Below are 17,214 nucleotides of genomic sequence, written 5' to 3'. Positions count from 1 at the left end.
AACAGTGGATCTCTATTGAAGGTCACGGCAGTTCCCATTTGCCTCTATCCTGTTAACCTTGAAATGACTTGTGCTGTTTCTATTCATGGGATAATAGAGATCTAAAATTTGTGTATTGCATATGGATGCATCTTCTAGCAAGCTGTCGTGCTGTTGAGGCCTTTCTGAAAAGGCATGTGAGAGCTGCAAATATGAACATTTGAGGTTTTTGGATTGCTGTTGAAACTTATTTTTTGGGAAGTATACATGAAACTTCTTAGTTCTCTTAGTGTGCGTAACATTTAATGGGACTAGGACTTAAAACCATAATTGTTTATATACAGCTAATGTCTAGCAGTTTTCAGACAATCTGTTTAAATCTTCAGAGTGCTATAGCAATGCAAATAATAATCTACTTGCTTTCAGTGGGATTTATAGTTGTGGGTAACTTCACATGCTTGAAAATAAAGACTTTTCAGGACTTAAGATGTGACTTTTGGGGCTGCAGACTGTTAGAACATTGAATGCTCTAAGACTTTCTTGGGAATTATAAATTAGAAGAACATGCAAATTCCTCCAGCACATGAACTACTGTAGGGAAAAAATATTTTGAGATAGACTTCTGAGACAAACTTATTTTGGCGTAAGTTAACTGAAAACCAGGGGAATTTTAACCGTGGATTAATTTTATGCAGTGGCAAAGCTTGTTATTTTCTCAGAATAGATGGATATGATTCACTTAAAAATAAGTAAATCACATTTACTGGTTTCATAAAGGACAAACTGAGCTAGCATTAAGATGAAGTTTTCACTTAAGTACAGATGATGCACTAGTTGAACTACATGCTAACACTGCTGTTACAATTTCTAGATCAGCATGAGTTTTTTTGTGAATCAATCTCAGGGTTTGAAGTGTGAGTGAAGACAGAAAGCAGTAAGGAAAGTGGATCCTTAATGTTTCACACCTTGTAAAATATTCCAGGTAGTTGGAACCTTTTTTTAATCAATTATAAAACACCTCCTGAAGTCACCAAAACCAGTGTTTCTAATTTGGTTTTAGCTTTTATCAGTAGCACAAACTCCCTGGATATTTTTTTCTGAAAGTGATTGAAATGATTAAACGATCAAAATGTAGATGTACATAATCCCTATTAGTGAAAAAGATCTTAAATGTTAGTACCTGCATGCATAATTACTGTCTAATATGGGTTTGAAACTAGGTCTTTTAAGATAAAGATTGAGTTGTGCAGGAGGAACTCTATTGTACCATCCAAGCTCCACTAACATCTCTGCTCTGCATGTGAGGCCGTGCCAGTCTGCGGACATGGGGTAGCTGTCCTTTGGCCTCGGTGTTCCTTGTGAAGCCCGTGGCTGTTCCTAATTCGGCAGTAATTCCAACAGACTTGGAAACACTGATCTCTGCTCATTAATTCTCCATTCTTCCTGCTCCCATAGATGTTAAAGTTGGATGATATTTTTTGATTCCTCATGGTGAATGATGTCACTCGTGCATCTTTTCTTTTCTTGTACTATGCGGGTGGTTGTTTTACCTTCCTTTCCTATCCTGTGCCTGGTGCATGACGGAGGATAAACTGTGACACTCTAGTCCACCCCACCTGTTGCACCATCTTGCACACCTTTCTTCCCATGTCCCTGTGACTTGGTCTGCTGTTAGTGCCTTCGTGCTTTTTGTGGTGGGGTAACAGCTCAGGTTGATGATGTGCACTCAAGTGACATCTTTAACAGCTTTGCACTGCACTCCTGATGAAAGGCAGTACCTCTCAGGTTTAACTATCTCATGCTCTTTGCCCTTTCTCTAGGTATTTAATGGCAGAAGTTTGAATATGATGTTTGTGAGGGTTGTTTGTATTAGGTGTCTTTATTATTACTGTTTTTTAGCATAAAAATTACATTGTGTACACAGCTTACCAAACTTCTGTTTGGAGTAAATGAGCTGCAGACCTTAATTTTTCCTTGATTTTATTAGTGCCCTTTTTAGGAAGGTGATGATGCATTTATGAGATCAGAGCAAGGGTTTGTATGGTGCCTAAAGCAGACAGTGGCTGGGATCTGCTAAATATTCTGAGGTACTCTATTTGGGAAGCCAGTGTTTTGAAACCTTACCTGCGTGGCTCTTATGGTTCACATAGGCTTTTATGACACTGTTCTGATCAACTGCAGTGGGTGATTGTTTATAGGAATAATCTTGCCTTTGCATTTTGTGCCTGAAGGGAAGGGGGAATACATTTGAGACTTCCTATTGTGAATGTTAAAAACAACGCCTGGTTTATTTAATATTTGTGCTGTATTTGTAGCAGGATTAAATAGCTATCACCTACCAAAAGCTAATAATTCATTTGTCATCGCCAAATAATACGTTCACAAATTCGAAACAGATTGTATTTCAGAAATTTAAGTTCTACATTCTACGTTATAATCTTTTCTTGCTTATTGGAGGAGACTGGGAATGTAATGTCACAGTGTGTGCATCACAGGGGTTCTGACCCAAAATTACTGGTGTCAGTGAAATTACCATGATATGACACTGGCTCGTAAGGCTATTTAAAGGTTAGATTGACTGCAGTAGTTGAAGTGTGAAGTTTTTAAAGGGTTGGTTAGCTATGATTGTTGAATGTATTGTGTTAAAGTATTGTTCAATTTCTAATTGGCAAGGAAAATAATCAGTTGACAGTTGCTGAATTGTTGGTCTGTTATTGCTCTGTACTAGATTTAAAAACAAAGTTAAAATCTGACTGCCTAGCTGCTTTTTTGCAAAGCTTCATTTTCTGAAGGCAACTGCGTGTTAGCATAGGGTGTGGATTTTCTGCATATTTACCCCTACTGCAATTGTAAATACGCTGTTACTTGAACAGGGCAGCCTTCTAAATTTGGATATACAATTTCTACTGATCTAGAAAACCAAAACCTTCTGACAGACATAATTTAGCTTGTTCTCCAAGTTGAATTGGATGAGAAGTTCTCTGCTTACTAGCTCTGTGGAAGAAACAACAGTATGTTACTGGAGAAGCATTGTTCAGACCTATATTCAGGGACAGAGCAGACAACAAAACCTTAAAGTTTTTGCAACAAAATCACTAATGTGTTTCTGAAATATGAGATGGAAAAAAATAAACTCAGATTGAATAGCAAGAAAATATTGGTTTATTTCATGTAAAATGTTACTGCATTGAATAACTGGAGTGGTGCCTGCTACCTTACCCGGGATGGGCTCAAGCAGGAGCAGGAGGTTTGTTGCTGTGGCCAAAATCCCAGTCGTGGTCCTCAAATCCCAGTCATGGTCCTCAGCTCCCAGCACATTGACGGTTTGCTTTTGGGAGTTTCTGCCCCTCCCAAGTGCTGTTCGGGGGGCATCCACCCGTTGCCTGTCCCCCCTCAGTGTCTCCCATCCCATCCTTAGCCTCTTGCTGCTTTCACTGCTCTTCTGCAGCCTTCTCCCAGGCCTCCGTGAGCTGCCTATTTGCCCTTCTGGCACCCATTAATGTTGTGACCGGTGAGGGTTGCCTGGCCCATGGGTGTGGGAAGATTGTGACAGTGGGTTTGTAGGATTCTGTAATGCACGAGGACTTGAAGGCTTTTGTTTCTTGAATTTCTTCATTGCCAGTTGCTACAAATCACTGCTGGTAAAGCAAGTATATACTCGTGATTGTTTACCTAAGTGCCTGCCTGCGTGTGCTATGTTGAAGGGCAGCTCTCACCGAACCCCTCCCAGGGGCTACCATAGGACACCCAAGTTCTGCCCCACAGCTGAGCTGTGTCATGGAGCCTGGCCTCAGCTGGGCATCCCCAGCAAGGGCCTGGCCTGATCTCACGTGGAGAAGTTCTTGCAGGAGAGCTTTGGAAGAGAAGCTCATCTCTGAGTAGAAAGCAAGCTGCTTTTGGGTGTTTGGAGATGTATGGGGATTGGACACTAGTTACTGGTACAGCCAGTAGCTGATGGCGATTTCTGCTTTCCCAGACCATCTGTTTGTTATCACAACTTCTCTGTTCGGTGCCCATCAGGGAGATCTGCGGCTCCCAGCTGCGCTCGTCAAGGATGCCCTGATTCCCAGGCCAGCCGGTGTACTGTGTCAGTGTTTTGACGCTTATGGCTGCTCCAGCACCAAATTACTGGCCAGACGAGTTCTGTAAGAGATGAAATGGAATTAATCTTGATGTTGACTAACAGTTGTGTTCCAGAGAATAATGATACTTGATAACTGTGTTTTAGGTGGGAAACTAGTGATTAGGGCTTGAAAAATGATACAGGTAGGAGATGAGCTTCTTTGTTTTATATGCTGACAAAGACTTTTTATGGTTCATCCTAATTGAGTCAGTTGTGGGACAAAAATACCACCAGGATGACTGCAGTTCTGCTTTAGCTATGCAAGTTCAAGTAGCATGAAACTAGGCTTTACTTAGTGTGCTGACAGGAATGTCTGTATTAACTAATGTCAGTAGCTCAGAGATCAGACCTAGTAATGTTCACAGTTATTAATGTAAATGGCTCCTAAATATATACAGGAGCCTGTAAGTTTCTTGAAAACCTGTGTGTGAAGTGACAGGATTTGCACGCTCTCTATTACTGCGTTTGGTATGGGAACATCAGTCTTTGTAGCCTTGAACTGCCAACAACCTTTGTCCTTTATTTTACCTTCAGTTAAAAAAAAAAGGGGGGGGGGGGTGGAGTAAGGGGATTGAAATAGGAAAGTACATGAATGTTGGCTAATGGCCATGTCTTTCCTAGAGCAAGAAAAAAAGTCTTGGAAAGATAAATGAGTGTGTGGACCTGGATTTGTTTCATTACATGAATGATATGTGATGTTTTGTAAATAATTTATCAGAGCAAGCATTTCTGAAATGGCTAAAGCACTGTTATATCAAAGGAAAAGAGAACAGTATCATTGCCAAGATGAGGTTTTTACTGGCTTCCACTTAAATATCTTAAAATGATCTGTGTTAAATATTTCTTAAAGTTAAGAAATGTTCACAAGATGCTGCAAGTGAAAGGTTAGATAGCTCTGAACCATTTTTCTACTGCTTTTTATTGGGCTCTGAGTGATTAAACAAAAAGCTAATTTTTAGTAGTGTATGTATTTTTTTTAGGTTAATACCACTTTCATGTAAATACATCTTAAAGTGATAATAATCGGACAGATCATTATAATTATGATCTCTTACTGGCAAGAATTGTAAGTAACAGGTTTTCCTTTATCTGTAGGTATGTTACTTTAAACTGACAGGTGGAAAACTCTGCAGGTATGAATGTCTTCCCCTATCTGGGAAGGTACTTATTACTTTGAGTATCCCATTGAAGAAATATTTGCACCTAGTTTTACTTGTTACAGATCCTGTTTATAGACTCTCTGTGCAAGTACTACTGATTTATGTATTTGGATGATGCAGGTAACTATTTTCACTGAAAATCTCTGAGAATTTGTCATTGGGAGAATGAGGAAGTAAATTTGTAGGGTTTTTTAATAGTTTTTGTGGAAAGTTGTGTGTTAATTGCAGGTATTGAAAGGTTTACATGTTAGTTTTATTGTAATTGCATGAGATAGTTGATGGGACTCATCATGCTGGAACAAACGGTTGATCTATTGAAAGCAGTGTTTTTAACCTAAACTGGTAGTTTCAGAGAGAGGCACAAGGAAGCTATCCATTGGACAGAAGTGGATAAAGTATGTCTTAACACTGACACGCGTACACGTACTCCTTTGGAAAGGAATTCTATTCAGCTGTAATAAAAACTAGTTTGCATCTTAATCTTTGAAGCACTATTACAGCTGAACCAATGATTTCTTTGTGTTCTGGAGCTGAAATAGTATATTTAAGAACAATGTCCTAAAATTCTTATTTTTCCTGGATTTTTTTAACACTAATCTCATGTTGGAGATCTTTATATGGGTAAGTACGAAAAGTTGCTAATTATGGGTTAACTTTTGGTTTTGAAAGATGTTAAGATAATAAATCTTACTCAAAAGCAAGTAAATTTGTAATTAATACATAATACAACAAAATGCCAATTAAAACTGATTTTCTGAACTCAAGTATATGAGAGAGAAAAGGCCCCTGAGAATGGTTTTGCCTGTGTCTGTAGTTTTTGGGTAACTTTTTTTTCTTGCTTAATAAAGCTAACTACGCCTGTTTGTTTTTTAAATCTAGCCACGAGCTGATCCCATCCCAATATGTAGCTTTTGTTTGGGAACGAAAGAATCAAATCGTGAAAAAAAACCAGAAGAGCTGTTGTCTTGTGCAGACTGTGGCAGCAGTGGTAAGTTGGATGAATTTACAGATATTATAAATATTTATGTATAAATCTGTTTTTAAGGTATTAAAGTATTTTTAATGTGAGAATGTCATTCTCTCTTTGGACATAGATTGACAGCTACAGCAAAGTGTGTTGGGTGAGGCAGTGGAAGAGGCAGGTTTTTAAATAAAATTTTGTTAGACAGCTACCAATGAGTTGTTTGAATTCATTTGTAGGCCCACAGTTTAGACATGCTGAGGAAATTTATAGGGAAATGGTACTTGCAGAATGCTGGAATGGTGTGATTTTTCTGGGGGGTTCTATGCTTGGTTTGAAAACTCAGTTTTGCTCTGTGCCTGCAAATGATCATCAGGAATTCTGTACTCATTTGCAGCATTTAAGAGGTTGGGGAAGAATGAAAAAAAAAAAAAGACAACTGTGTAGCAGTCTTTGCTGTTACATATCTTGTGTATGCAGTTAATTTTCTTGTAAAAAATCTTTTGTTACTCAAGTGGTAATTTGTATAGTGTTTAAAATAACCTACTCAAGCTGTTAGGAGAAACATCACATTTGTGTTTCACTCAACAGAAAACGTGTATGGCTTTCAGGGGAAAAAGGGAGTTGTAAGAAGAACAAGTCTTTTGGCTAGTAACAGGAAAATTACAGAGTCAGGTAAATATTTTACAAGTACAAAGAAGTCTGGCAGTTAATGAGCTAGGTGTTTGCTTCCTTATGAAGTTACATAAAGCAGAACTTAAAAAAAATAGTTGAAGAAAATAATACACTCCTTTTTTCTTCATATTCTTCAGCTAGTGTGAGAATCCAGTTTCCCCTTTGAATGGTTTCAATTACTTTGCAAAAAGCGTTTATGAAATGGGATGAATTTTTATATCAAGAACTTCTTTGTCAGAATGCATAGGATGGTTTTTGATATTAGATCCTTATTTTCCCCCTTCCAAGAAAGTGACCATGATTGATAAAAGAGGGTTATACTTCACTGCCTGTTCCCTGAAAGGTGTTTGTGTGGGTGGTGGTAGAGTTGATTCAATAGCAGGTATGGGAACTGGTATGTAGGCAAACCGGAGGCCACCACTTGTCAGACACAATGAAGTGACCATCCACTTACATGTACCTTGCTGCTGTGCACTGGAGCTGCTCTTGCTGTACCTGTGCAGCTGATCTGAATGCAAGTGCGTCTAGCAAAGTGATCATCTGGCTTAATTTTGAAACCATCTGGGTTAATTTTGGAAGCTGTAGCACACTGTTGCTTCGAGCACTGATTGCACATAGATGATACCAGGCTTGTTCTTGGCTTAGGTTATTGCTGATTTGCAGGGGGATTTGAAACTCATGAAGACCTTGTTAGAAAAAGCTTTATGGCATATAGCTGGCCTAACTGTCGAGTTTGGGTTGTGAAAATCCTCTGATCAGTTCAGCTATTCTAAAAGAACATCCCCTGTGTAAAAAGAGCTTTATATCGGATGAAGAGTTATTTGACCAGTAGAGCTTGTCACTTGGGTGGACTGCTCTTGTTAACTGTGTCATTAAAAGAATTTTTGCCCACGCAAGCTACCGCTGCTTAAGGAAGTACTTTCAGCAAAGCTTTTTGCAGTGCAGATCATCCCATCCCAGCTCACAGACACACTAGCACTACTGCTTCTTAAAGTCACAACCTGTAACGTGCTACCCTTTCTTCTGCCCTGGTACACGCGGTTGCATGTGAGCTGGACTGAGGAACAAATGTAGTTGAAAGATGGCAAGTTTGATCGGTTCCCTGCTCAGCCATACAACCTTCTGTGTCAGAAAGAAAATTAGGGAAGTGCTTGGGTAGTAAATGAGTAGGGTCTGAGTAAGCCATCGCTGCTTTTGAGAAGGATGTAAATGAAAATATTGTTTCAGTGTCTTTAAATTCAGAGTATATATCTCTCACAATTTTGTAGGTGTGATGCTGAAGATGGTTAATCTTTTGGTACTGTGATAGCTATAAAAGTACTCAAGTAAAAACAAACCACTATGGAACAAAAATGTATTTTCAGTTCATCAGGGTATGCTTTTCATTGTGTGTTTCACCCTGGACAGATTATTTTTATTCTAACCAGTTTGTTTTCTAGTATATTTAAGTAAACGATTAAACAGTGAAATAAGGAAGTGGCTTTACACTGAACCCCTTAGACTTGCTAAATGGCCTTCCATATGGCTTACAGGATTCCGGCACTTTCCAATCTGTGTTCTAGTATTTGGAAGTTTAATAGGATTTGTGCTATTGTGGTACTGTGGTACGCAAAGTTTACATTAATCAGGTGACCTCAGATAACAGCTCTTCTGTTATGGAGTAATCCCTGGTAAGTCTAAGGGCTCTGGAACTGCGGAAGCCTTGGCTTTCATGGATCAACTTCCCTTTGAATTAACACTGATACATTCTCTCTGCCTCATTAAGAGTGAATTATCTTTAATTAGTTCCTCAGATGTACCTTATATGAAGAGTGAAATGTTGAGACTGCCAATCAGATTGCTGGTTAAACTTTAGCTACTGATGCCTAACTAAAAGAAAAACCAATTTCAGTGCAGTATATAAATAATAAAACTTCATTCAAGTAGAGGTTATTGTAATTGGATTTGTAATTTTGCACACTGCAGTATGTCTCAAAGCTGGTCTTACTGTATAAGAAACATAAAAGATAATGCATATTGTGCACAGCAAGCAAAATTGCTCAGTTGATCAGAGATTAAATTGCAGTGCCCACTACTGGCATGTCTGCTTTACCTTAGTTTTTTTGTTTTAGTTGCTTATGCTTCTTCAGGTAATGTTTCTGCATTCTGAAAGCAGAAGCTATTTGGGTATTTGAACACCTCTCTAATATCACTCTGATTTTGTGATAAAATCTATTCAGGTAGTGAAAATGAAATGCATTGCTGTGTCCCTTTTCACAGGGTGTTTTCTAAGGGAGTAAGATGAGGGATGTCAGATAAGAGAAAACAAATCCTATTACGAAAGCAAACATTGTTCCTTCCTTTTTTTCCTGCTTTTTTTTCCTTGCTATCTTTTGATTTTGAAAAATCAATAGACTTGAGAACTGGAATCAAACTCTACCTCTGTTTGCATAACCAAGAGGTTCAGAAGCAACTAAAGAGCTGCTGCTGACAGATTTTTGAAAGGGAGAATGAAGTTTGAGTTATTGGGAAACTATAATAAATACTTAAGAGCAACAAAAGAGCACAAACAAAAACAACAAAAAATACAAGTAGAACAATGGTGAGTTTTATTATTCCAAATAAGTATTATGTTAGGCTGAGAAGGCAGGAGGGTTAGTGAGCAAATGTGGGTAAGGGAAGCTGGAGAGCAGAACAAGAAAGGTTTTAATCAGTTCAAGAGGAACAGGGACAGGAGATGTTTGGAAAGCAACCTGTGGAGGCTGCTTTACAGAGATCAGGGTATGCCTGAAATGTAGGAGCTCTCAGTGGAGCAGGTGGATGTGGCCTGAAGACAACTGCAGCCCATGGAGAGCAGGAACAGGCTCTGGTCCAGAGCTGCAGCCCATGGAGAGGAGCCTACACAAGAGCAGGTGATCTGGTGGCAGCCCACGGGGGACCCACACTGAACATCTGTTCTTGCAGGGTGGACCCTGTGGTATGGACCCATATTGGAGCAGTTCTTGAGCTGCTGAGTTCTTGAGTCTGAGGGAAGCTCGTGCTGGATCAATTCAGGAGGGACTGCATCCTGTGAGAGGCACCCTGTGCCAGAGCAGGGGGAAGAGAGCATCTGTGAGGAGGTGTTATGGACTGACTGCAACCCCCATTCCCCTCAGCTGCATGGGGGAAGGATGTAGAAGAGCAGATGTGGGGAGAAGGTGTTTTCAGTTTCCTCTTATTTCTCATTGCTCTGGTCTGTTATCAATAGGCATATAATATATAATAATATATAACGTAATGTTTGTTTTATTAATCTCCCTTATACAGAGTCTCTTTTGCTTGTGGCAGCAGTTGGTGTGTGATCTACCTGTCCTTATCTCAACCGATAAGTTTTTTTCATTTTTTCTTCCTTCTGAGGATGGGGAGTGAGAGAGCAGCATGGTGATGCTTGGCTGCCTATTGGTATTAAACTGGTACATAAGGGAATATGGAAATTGTCTTTTACTCTTGTTTACTACCATACGTGGGAGGAGGTTGGCTAGTTGGATAAAATTAACTGCTAAGAATCCTGTATCTAGAAAAACATACTGGATGCCCAAGTTAGATGCACTGATCCTTTCTCCTTGTAGTTAAGTTCACCCTAATTAATAATGCTTTCTACCTAAAATGTTATTGAACACATTTTTCTTTGCAAATTACTTTATAGGTTTGTTTCTAACACTTGTATTTCAAGTTAAAAATAACATATTAGCGTATCTAATCTAGCACTGTAAGTAATTGTTGTCAGTAGTGTAACACTGTTCTCTTAAAAGACTGTTTTGTCAGATCCTTTGAAGAATATACAAGACCCAAATTTGCAATGAGGAAACAGAAGTGGACTTGTTAAAGGAGTTCTCTTCACTCAGGAGTGAGACATTGTTTTAACTTCCTGATCTCACCTATTTTTACCACATTAACATATTGCAAGTCTTCACCTTTTCTAATTGGGGTAGACAAGAAAATTTTAAAGCATTTGATTTTTTTTTTTTAAGGTTGAACTAAACCTATATATCTATTGCTGGTGGGAATTGGCAGCTTTCGAAGGTTAAAGTTACCTGTAATCTGTTAAGTTTGTACTACATTGATGTTGCTGAGGCTTAAAAGAAAGTCATAGAATCATTTAGGTAAGAAAAGACCTCTAGGATATCTAGTCCAGCCTTTAACCTAGCACTGGCAACTCCACCATTAAAAACTCTACCATTAAACCACGTCACTAAGCACTACATCTACATGTTTTTTGAAGACCTCCAGGGATGGTGACTCAACTACTCTGCTGGGCAGCCTGTTCCAATATTTGACAACTGTTTCAGTGAAGAAATGTTTTAGTGTGTTTATGTGGCAGGGTTTTGCTAGCTGGGGGCCGTAGGGGTGGCTTCTGTGAGAACAATCCAGAAGCTGCCCCATGTTAGTTAAGGGCCCTGCTGCTGACCAGAGCCGAGCCAATACGTGATGTTGTTTGCGCCTCTTTGAGAGCAGATTTAAGAAAGGAGAAGAAAAACAAAAAAAACCAAACTGCTGGGAACAGCAGCTGGGAGAGAGAGAGGAACGAGAAACAGCCTTACAGACGCAAAGGTCAGTGAAAGAGGGGGAGAGGTGCTCCAGGTGCCAGAGCAGAAGTCCCTTGCGACCATGGTGAAGCAGGCTGTCCCCCTGCAGCCCATGGAGTACCACGATGGAGCAGGGTTCCACACTGCAGCCCGTGGAGGAGTCCCTGATGGAGCAGGTGGACCTGCACTGAAGAAGACTGTGGCCTGTGGAGGACCCCCGCCGGAGCAGGTTCTGGGCCAGAGCTGCAGCCCGTGGAGAAGAGACGATGCAGGAGCAGGGGATCTGGGGGGAGCTGCTGCCTGTGGGGGACCCATGCTGGAGCAGTCCGCTCCTCATGAATGGACCCTGTGGTATGGAGCCATACCTGGAGCAGTTCTTTAAGAGCTGGATCAGTTCGGGAAGGATGGCATCCCGTGGGAGGGACCCCATGTGGAGCAGGGGATGAGAGTGACTGTGAAGGAGCGGCGGAGACGAAGCGCTATAGGCTGACCGCAGCCCCCATTCCCCGTTATCCTGCACTGCTTGGGGGGAGGAGGTGGAAGTGGCTGGATGGGGGGAAGGCATTTTTGGTTTCTTTCCTTTGTTTCTCACTTCTACTTCTCTAGCTTGCTAATAATAGGCAATAAATCTTACTATCCCACCTCTGCTCTGAGTCTGTTTTGCCCATCACAATCCTTTTTGAGCGATCTCCCTGCCTTTGTCTTTACCCTTGAGCCCTTTGCATCATCTTTTCTCCTCCTTCCCCTTTGAGAAGGGGGAGTGAGAGAGGGGCTGAGGTGGAACTCGTCTGTCCACCTGAGTAAAACCACCACAAATGTTTTCTAATATCCAACTGAAGCCTTTTCTGGCACAACTTGAGGCCATTTCCTCGTCTTAGCACTTAGTGCTTCGGAGAAGAGACTGATCCCCACCTTGCTATAGTCTCCTTGAAAGTAACTGGAGAGGATACCTGTGATAAGGTCTCCACTGACTCTCCTTTTGTTTAGGTTAAACAACCCAAGATCCCTCAGCTGCTCCTCATAAAATTTGTTCTCTAGGCCCTTCACCAGCTTTGTTGTCCATCTTTGGACATGCTCCAGCACCCTGATGCCCTTCTTGTAGTGGGGGGGACAAAACTGAACACAGTGCTCGAGGTGCGGCCTCACCGAGGCCAAGTACAGAGGGACAATCACTTCCCCAGTCCTGCTGGCCACGCTATTTCTGACACAAGCCAGGATGCTGTTGGCCTTCTTGGCCACCGGAGCATGCTGCTGGCTTGTGTTCAGCCAGCTGTTGACCAACACCCCCAGGTCCTTTTCTGCAGGGCAGCTTTCCAGCCACTCTTCCCCCAGCCTTTAGTGCTACATGGGGTGGTTGTGCCCCAGATGCAGGACCCAGCACTTGGCCTTCTGGAACTTCATACACTTGGCCTCGGCCTGTGGGTCCAGCATGTCCAGGTCCACCTACAGAGCTCTTCTACCCACGAGCAGATCAACACTCATGGCCAACTTGGTGTTGTTTGTGAACTTAACAAAGTCAAGTGATTGAACCAGAAGAAATTGCCATTTCAGTGTGGAGATTGATAGAATGTTACTGAGGTACTGTGTCCAGTTCTGGGCTCCTCAGTACAAGAGGGACTTGGACATACTGGAAAGAGTCCCATTGAGGGCCATCGAGATGATGAAGGGACTGGAGCACTTCTATGAGGAGAGGCTGAGAGAGCTGGGGCAGTTCAGCCTGCAGAAGAGGAGGCTCAGGAGGATCTTATCCAAGTCCATAAATACCTGAAGGGAGGATGCAGCCAGGACTGAGCCAGGCTCTTTTCAGTGTTGCCCAGTGCTGGGACAAGAGGCAGTGTGCACAAACTAGAACACAGGAGATTCCCTCTGAACGTCAGGAAGCACTTCTGTGCTATGTGGGTGACTGAGCACTGGTACGGGTTGTTCAGAGAGGTTGTGAAGTTTCCTTCCTTGGAGGTTTTCAGGAACTGCCTGGATGCGGTCCTGGTTACCGATCTGCAGGTGTCCCCTGCTTGAGCAGGGGGTTGGACCAGACGACTGACCTCCAGAGGTCCCTCCCAACCTCATCCTTCCCTGATTCTGTGGTGAAGACCTCTTGGCAGATATATCTGCTTCTGAATATGCAGGAGATAGTATGTTCTCTCTGTTCAGATGAGTCAGTGCTGATATTATAGGGATTTTAGAGCCAAAAACATACTTTCCCTCTTGAGCAATTTTACAGGTGCTTTCTTTACGTTTGAAGGTCACAGTGACTCAGTTTAATGGACTACAGAAATTGGTTTAACTATGGAAGTAGTTTAAAATATAAGTCACTTACAGAAGTAAAACCTGCATTGATTGCTACTTCATGTCTGTTAGGCATAACCCACTTTTTGTTAAAACTGTATTTTTCCTATACAATCTTGTGTCCAAAATGAAGAATGTAACTATTACCAGCTAGTAAAGAAAAAGACCGTATTGTATTTGGAAATCTACAAATCTGTGCTGTTTCCAGTAGCGCATACCTAGGGAAGACAGTAAAAGAACATGGCAAGCGCATAGTGATACTTCCCTTTGCACAATTCCAGCCTACAGTTACTTGTGTCTGAAGGACTTTGAGTCACAGGCAGTCTTCATGTTTAATCCCAGTAGATGTTTTTCATGATTTTTTTTTTGATAATAAAACCGTTAAAGATAGGAACAAACATGTCTTAAGCTGTGTAATTACTTGAATGAAGAACGTTACGTTGGTAGATAACAGAGAAATTACGTAACCCTGTTACACTTAGTCTGTGCATAGTTACCAACTAGTGAGAATGAGCCTTTCTTAAGGTAATAACTGAGAAGGATAAACATACTGCAAAGTTAAAATCAATGAGTTAAACCACAGCTTGCTTATTTATGCCTTGAAGTAAATCACTTCTGTGCAGGGTAGATGTATTTAATTCTAGTTATGAGTAAGGAGATAATTGGCTTATGATAACACTTTAATGTGTTAATGTACATGTTAAGTCGTGGTTGATGGAATAAGTTTGTGATATTGATTATTAGTATTATTGACTTCAGGGAGCTTTCTTCTTTCTTAGCAGACATTTTTTTGAATCAAGCACTTATTAAGCTTTATTGAAAGGGACAGAGTGACACTGAACTGCGCTATGCAGTTCCATGGTGCATTTGTAACTTCCAAGAGAAATAGCTACTTTAGGTGCGCGATCAGTTATAAATACAAATTGTTAATTTCTGTTAAACTGCATGGTAAGAGTCAAATGGCAACATTTTCTAATATTTCTGTTTTTGAAAGTATTTGTGGAATTTATTCCTGATTTTTTTTTTACTTACAGATTATATTTCTGCATTTTATTTTGAGAAAATGGTATTTTTACCCTGTTTAAATTCCTTTTTTAACAAGAAGTTAACAAGAAGTGGATTGATTAAGTCTTGGGTACGTGCTGTAAGAGGAAAAAATCAGTACAGATTTCAGATTTTGAAGTGGTTTTTGTATTCCTTCATTCATCTTTGTTGTTCTTGCCTCAGTCTATTGGAAGATTAAAATAGTAAATGCTTAGGGATTAGCCTGTATCCTTGTTTGTAGTGGTTTAGCTGTGGTGGTTTAGACTGAGAGAGAAACAACAGATGGACAAAATCTGAATCACCATCACTAGACCATTACCTGGAGGAATGTACTTACCAGGCTCTAGCAATGAGAAGAAAGCGTCATGCATTCTCATGACATCGGTACAGCATGGCATCAGGGATTCTTACCTCCCTTACAACTTGATGTCCTTGATGATCTCTAAATATAAGTGCTTTCTCGGGAAGGTTTGTTCTTTCCTATTTAACAGTGCTTTTATCTTTTATGGATTAAGGGTTTACAACACTCCTTTGAGATTGTTGAAGACAAGAGAAGTCACTGCCAGTATTGCCTAAGGTGTTATATGTGTTCAGTTGTCTGATACCTTGTGTTAATTGGCAGAGCTTCTAGGCTGCCATGGAAAAGATGATGATCCCACTAGGGAATAAAATGCAATTTCATGGGAAACTGAAGTTCAGCTACTCTTCTTTCCCTACTTGATCTTGTCCCTCACTTTAAACCTTCCGTAGTAGTAAACTTTTCATGTGTCACTTGTCCACTCCATTTTTTTCTTCTAACTGCTCTGAAATTGTTCTTCGTATATAACTTAGTAATAAGTTGGAATGAAAAATGCATATCGCTCAATTGTTAAGTTTCTCTGGTAGGTAGTTAGAAAATTTTGAAAAAGATATTAATTCAGTCTTGTATAAAGATTTAATCTGTTCATTGCACTGCTATAAAAGGAGTGGGTTCAAGTATGTAGAAATGCTTTTTTCAGGACCAATGGCAGTTGGTTATTTCCATCGCATGTATAACTAGTGAAAGAAAAGATTATATTTCAGATGTTTGTGAAGACTTTTCCCAGGTGTCAGTTGTCAGCTTTCTACTTCTCTTTATAAATGAGTTTTGTGGCAGTTTTGCCATATCTTCTTTGTAAGAAGCGAGTTAAATGATGTATTGCAAAGTTCTAAAAACTCCTGGTGCTTACAAGGCTCTGGTGGTGCTGGCTACATTTTGTTGAACATAAGCATCAGTATTTCTTAAATCTCAAGCTTTAAATATGTCATGGTTTATTTTATTTTTTTAGGACATCCATCATGTTTGAAATTCTGTCCTGAGTTAACAACAAATGTGAAGGCCTTAAGATGGCAGTGTATTGAATGCAAGACATGCAGTGCATGTAGGATCCAAGGCAAAAATGCAGTAAGTTAGACTGTTCAGTGTTACCTGACTTTTGTTTATCATAGCTCTATACTTAGCACATGTGCAAATACAAATCACTGTTGTGCAACCTCTAGCAATGCTGTATTAAGTCTTTTTTTCCTCTTCCTCTTCCTTCCCCCACTCCCCTTCAGGATAACATGCTTTTTTGCGACTCCTGTGATAGAGGGTTCCACATGGAGTGCTGTGACCCACCACTTTCCCGAATGCCAAAAGGTGATAATGAAAATACTTTCAATGAAAATACTTTCATTCATAATCTTTTCTCATATTAAGTGACCAAAAGCTCTTGATCATGCTAATTACTTTTGCATTGGTGAACAATATAGTTTCAATCATGTCAAAGCCAGAACTTTATTTTTTGAGTTCTTTTTTTTTTTCCTCTGTGAAACTGTAAAGGCCTCTGGTCAGTTGACCAGGCGAATTCACCATGAATTGAGTTCTTGGCCTATTATTGAGAGTGAAGTTTTGCAAAGGCTGTTTAAAATGTTTGGCATGTATATATTGATGTAGAAATCCTTAAAGCAGGTGAAGAAGACAGCTGCCTCATGTAAGGGTAACTTAAACAAAACACCTGTGTCCTTCAGGTTCTCTAGATTTCTGATATGTAGCACCTCTCATTTCTGGTCTCACATCTTTATGGCTTTCCTTATTTAATCTTAAAATTACACTGCAGACTTTTTCCAGCTTTTTTTTTCTTTAATTCTTCTAGTGTTATTTATAAAAGCAAAAAAAAACACAAACAAACAGTGTTCAGACATGGTTATCTAATGTTAAAAGGATGACAAATTCAAGTTGTATATTAAACCAAACATACTTAGTTGTGATCTGGTATTTTCTTTGGCACACTGTAGCCTAGTTAGCTGTGTGATGCACATGTAATTTTTTCCCATCTTATTTTTTTCAGAATAAATATGTATCTGTAGTGTAAGGAAGAGCAAGCTATAACAGGCTTTCTTTTAAGAACCCATTTGCTCACCATCTTTTGTGATCTCTTTTGC

General features: G+C 40.1%; 1 protein-coding gene across 14 annotated transcripts in view; it reads left to right on the top strand.

Moving 5' to 3' along the window:
* Positions 1-17,214, top strand: part of KAT6B (lysine acetyltransferase 6B) — a 113,321-nt gene that overhangs the window by 49,553 nt on the left and 46,554 nt on the right. For 9 of the 14 annotated variants that reach the window (XM_048060098.2, XM_048060097.2, XM_048060109.2 and 6 more), the window contains 4 exons: positions 6,142-6,250; positions 6,815-6,898; positions 16,080-16,195; positions 16,348-16,429. In XM_048060098.2, the coding sequence (XP_047916055.1) occupies positions 6,142-6,250; positions 6,815-6,898; positions 16,080-16,195; positions 16,348-16,429 (391 nt within the window). Of the gene's footprint in view, positions 1-6,141; positions 6,251-6,814; positions 6,899-10,745; positions 10,764-16,079; positions 16,196-16,347; positions 16,430-17,214 lie in introns of those variants that run through there. The other 5 variants (XM_048060110.2, XM_048060108.2, XM_048060104.2 and 2 more) reach the window with 2 other exon arrangements.

This window comes from Anser cygnoides, chromosome 7 (genome assembly GCF_040182565.1).
Source record: "Anser cygnoides isolate HZ-2024a breed goose chromosome 7, Taihu_goose_T2T_genome, whole genome shotgun sequence".
In the NCBI taxonomy this organism is placed as follows: Eukaryota; Metazoa; Chordata; class Aves; order Anseriformes; family Anatidae; genus Anser; species Anser cygnoides.
Note: the sequence above shows the minus strand (reverse complement) of the source record. Positions and strands in the feature narration are given on the sequence as shown.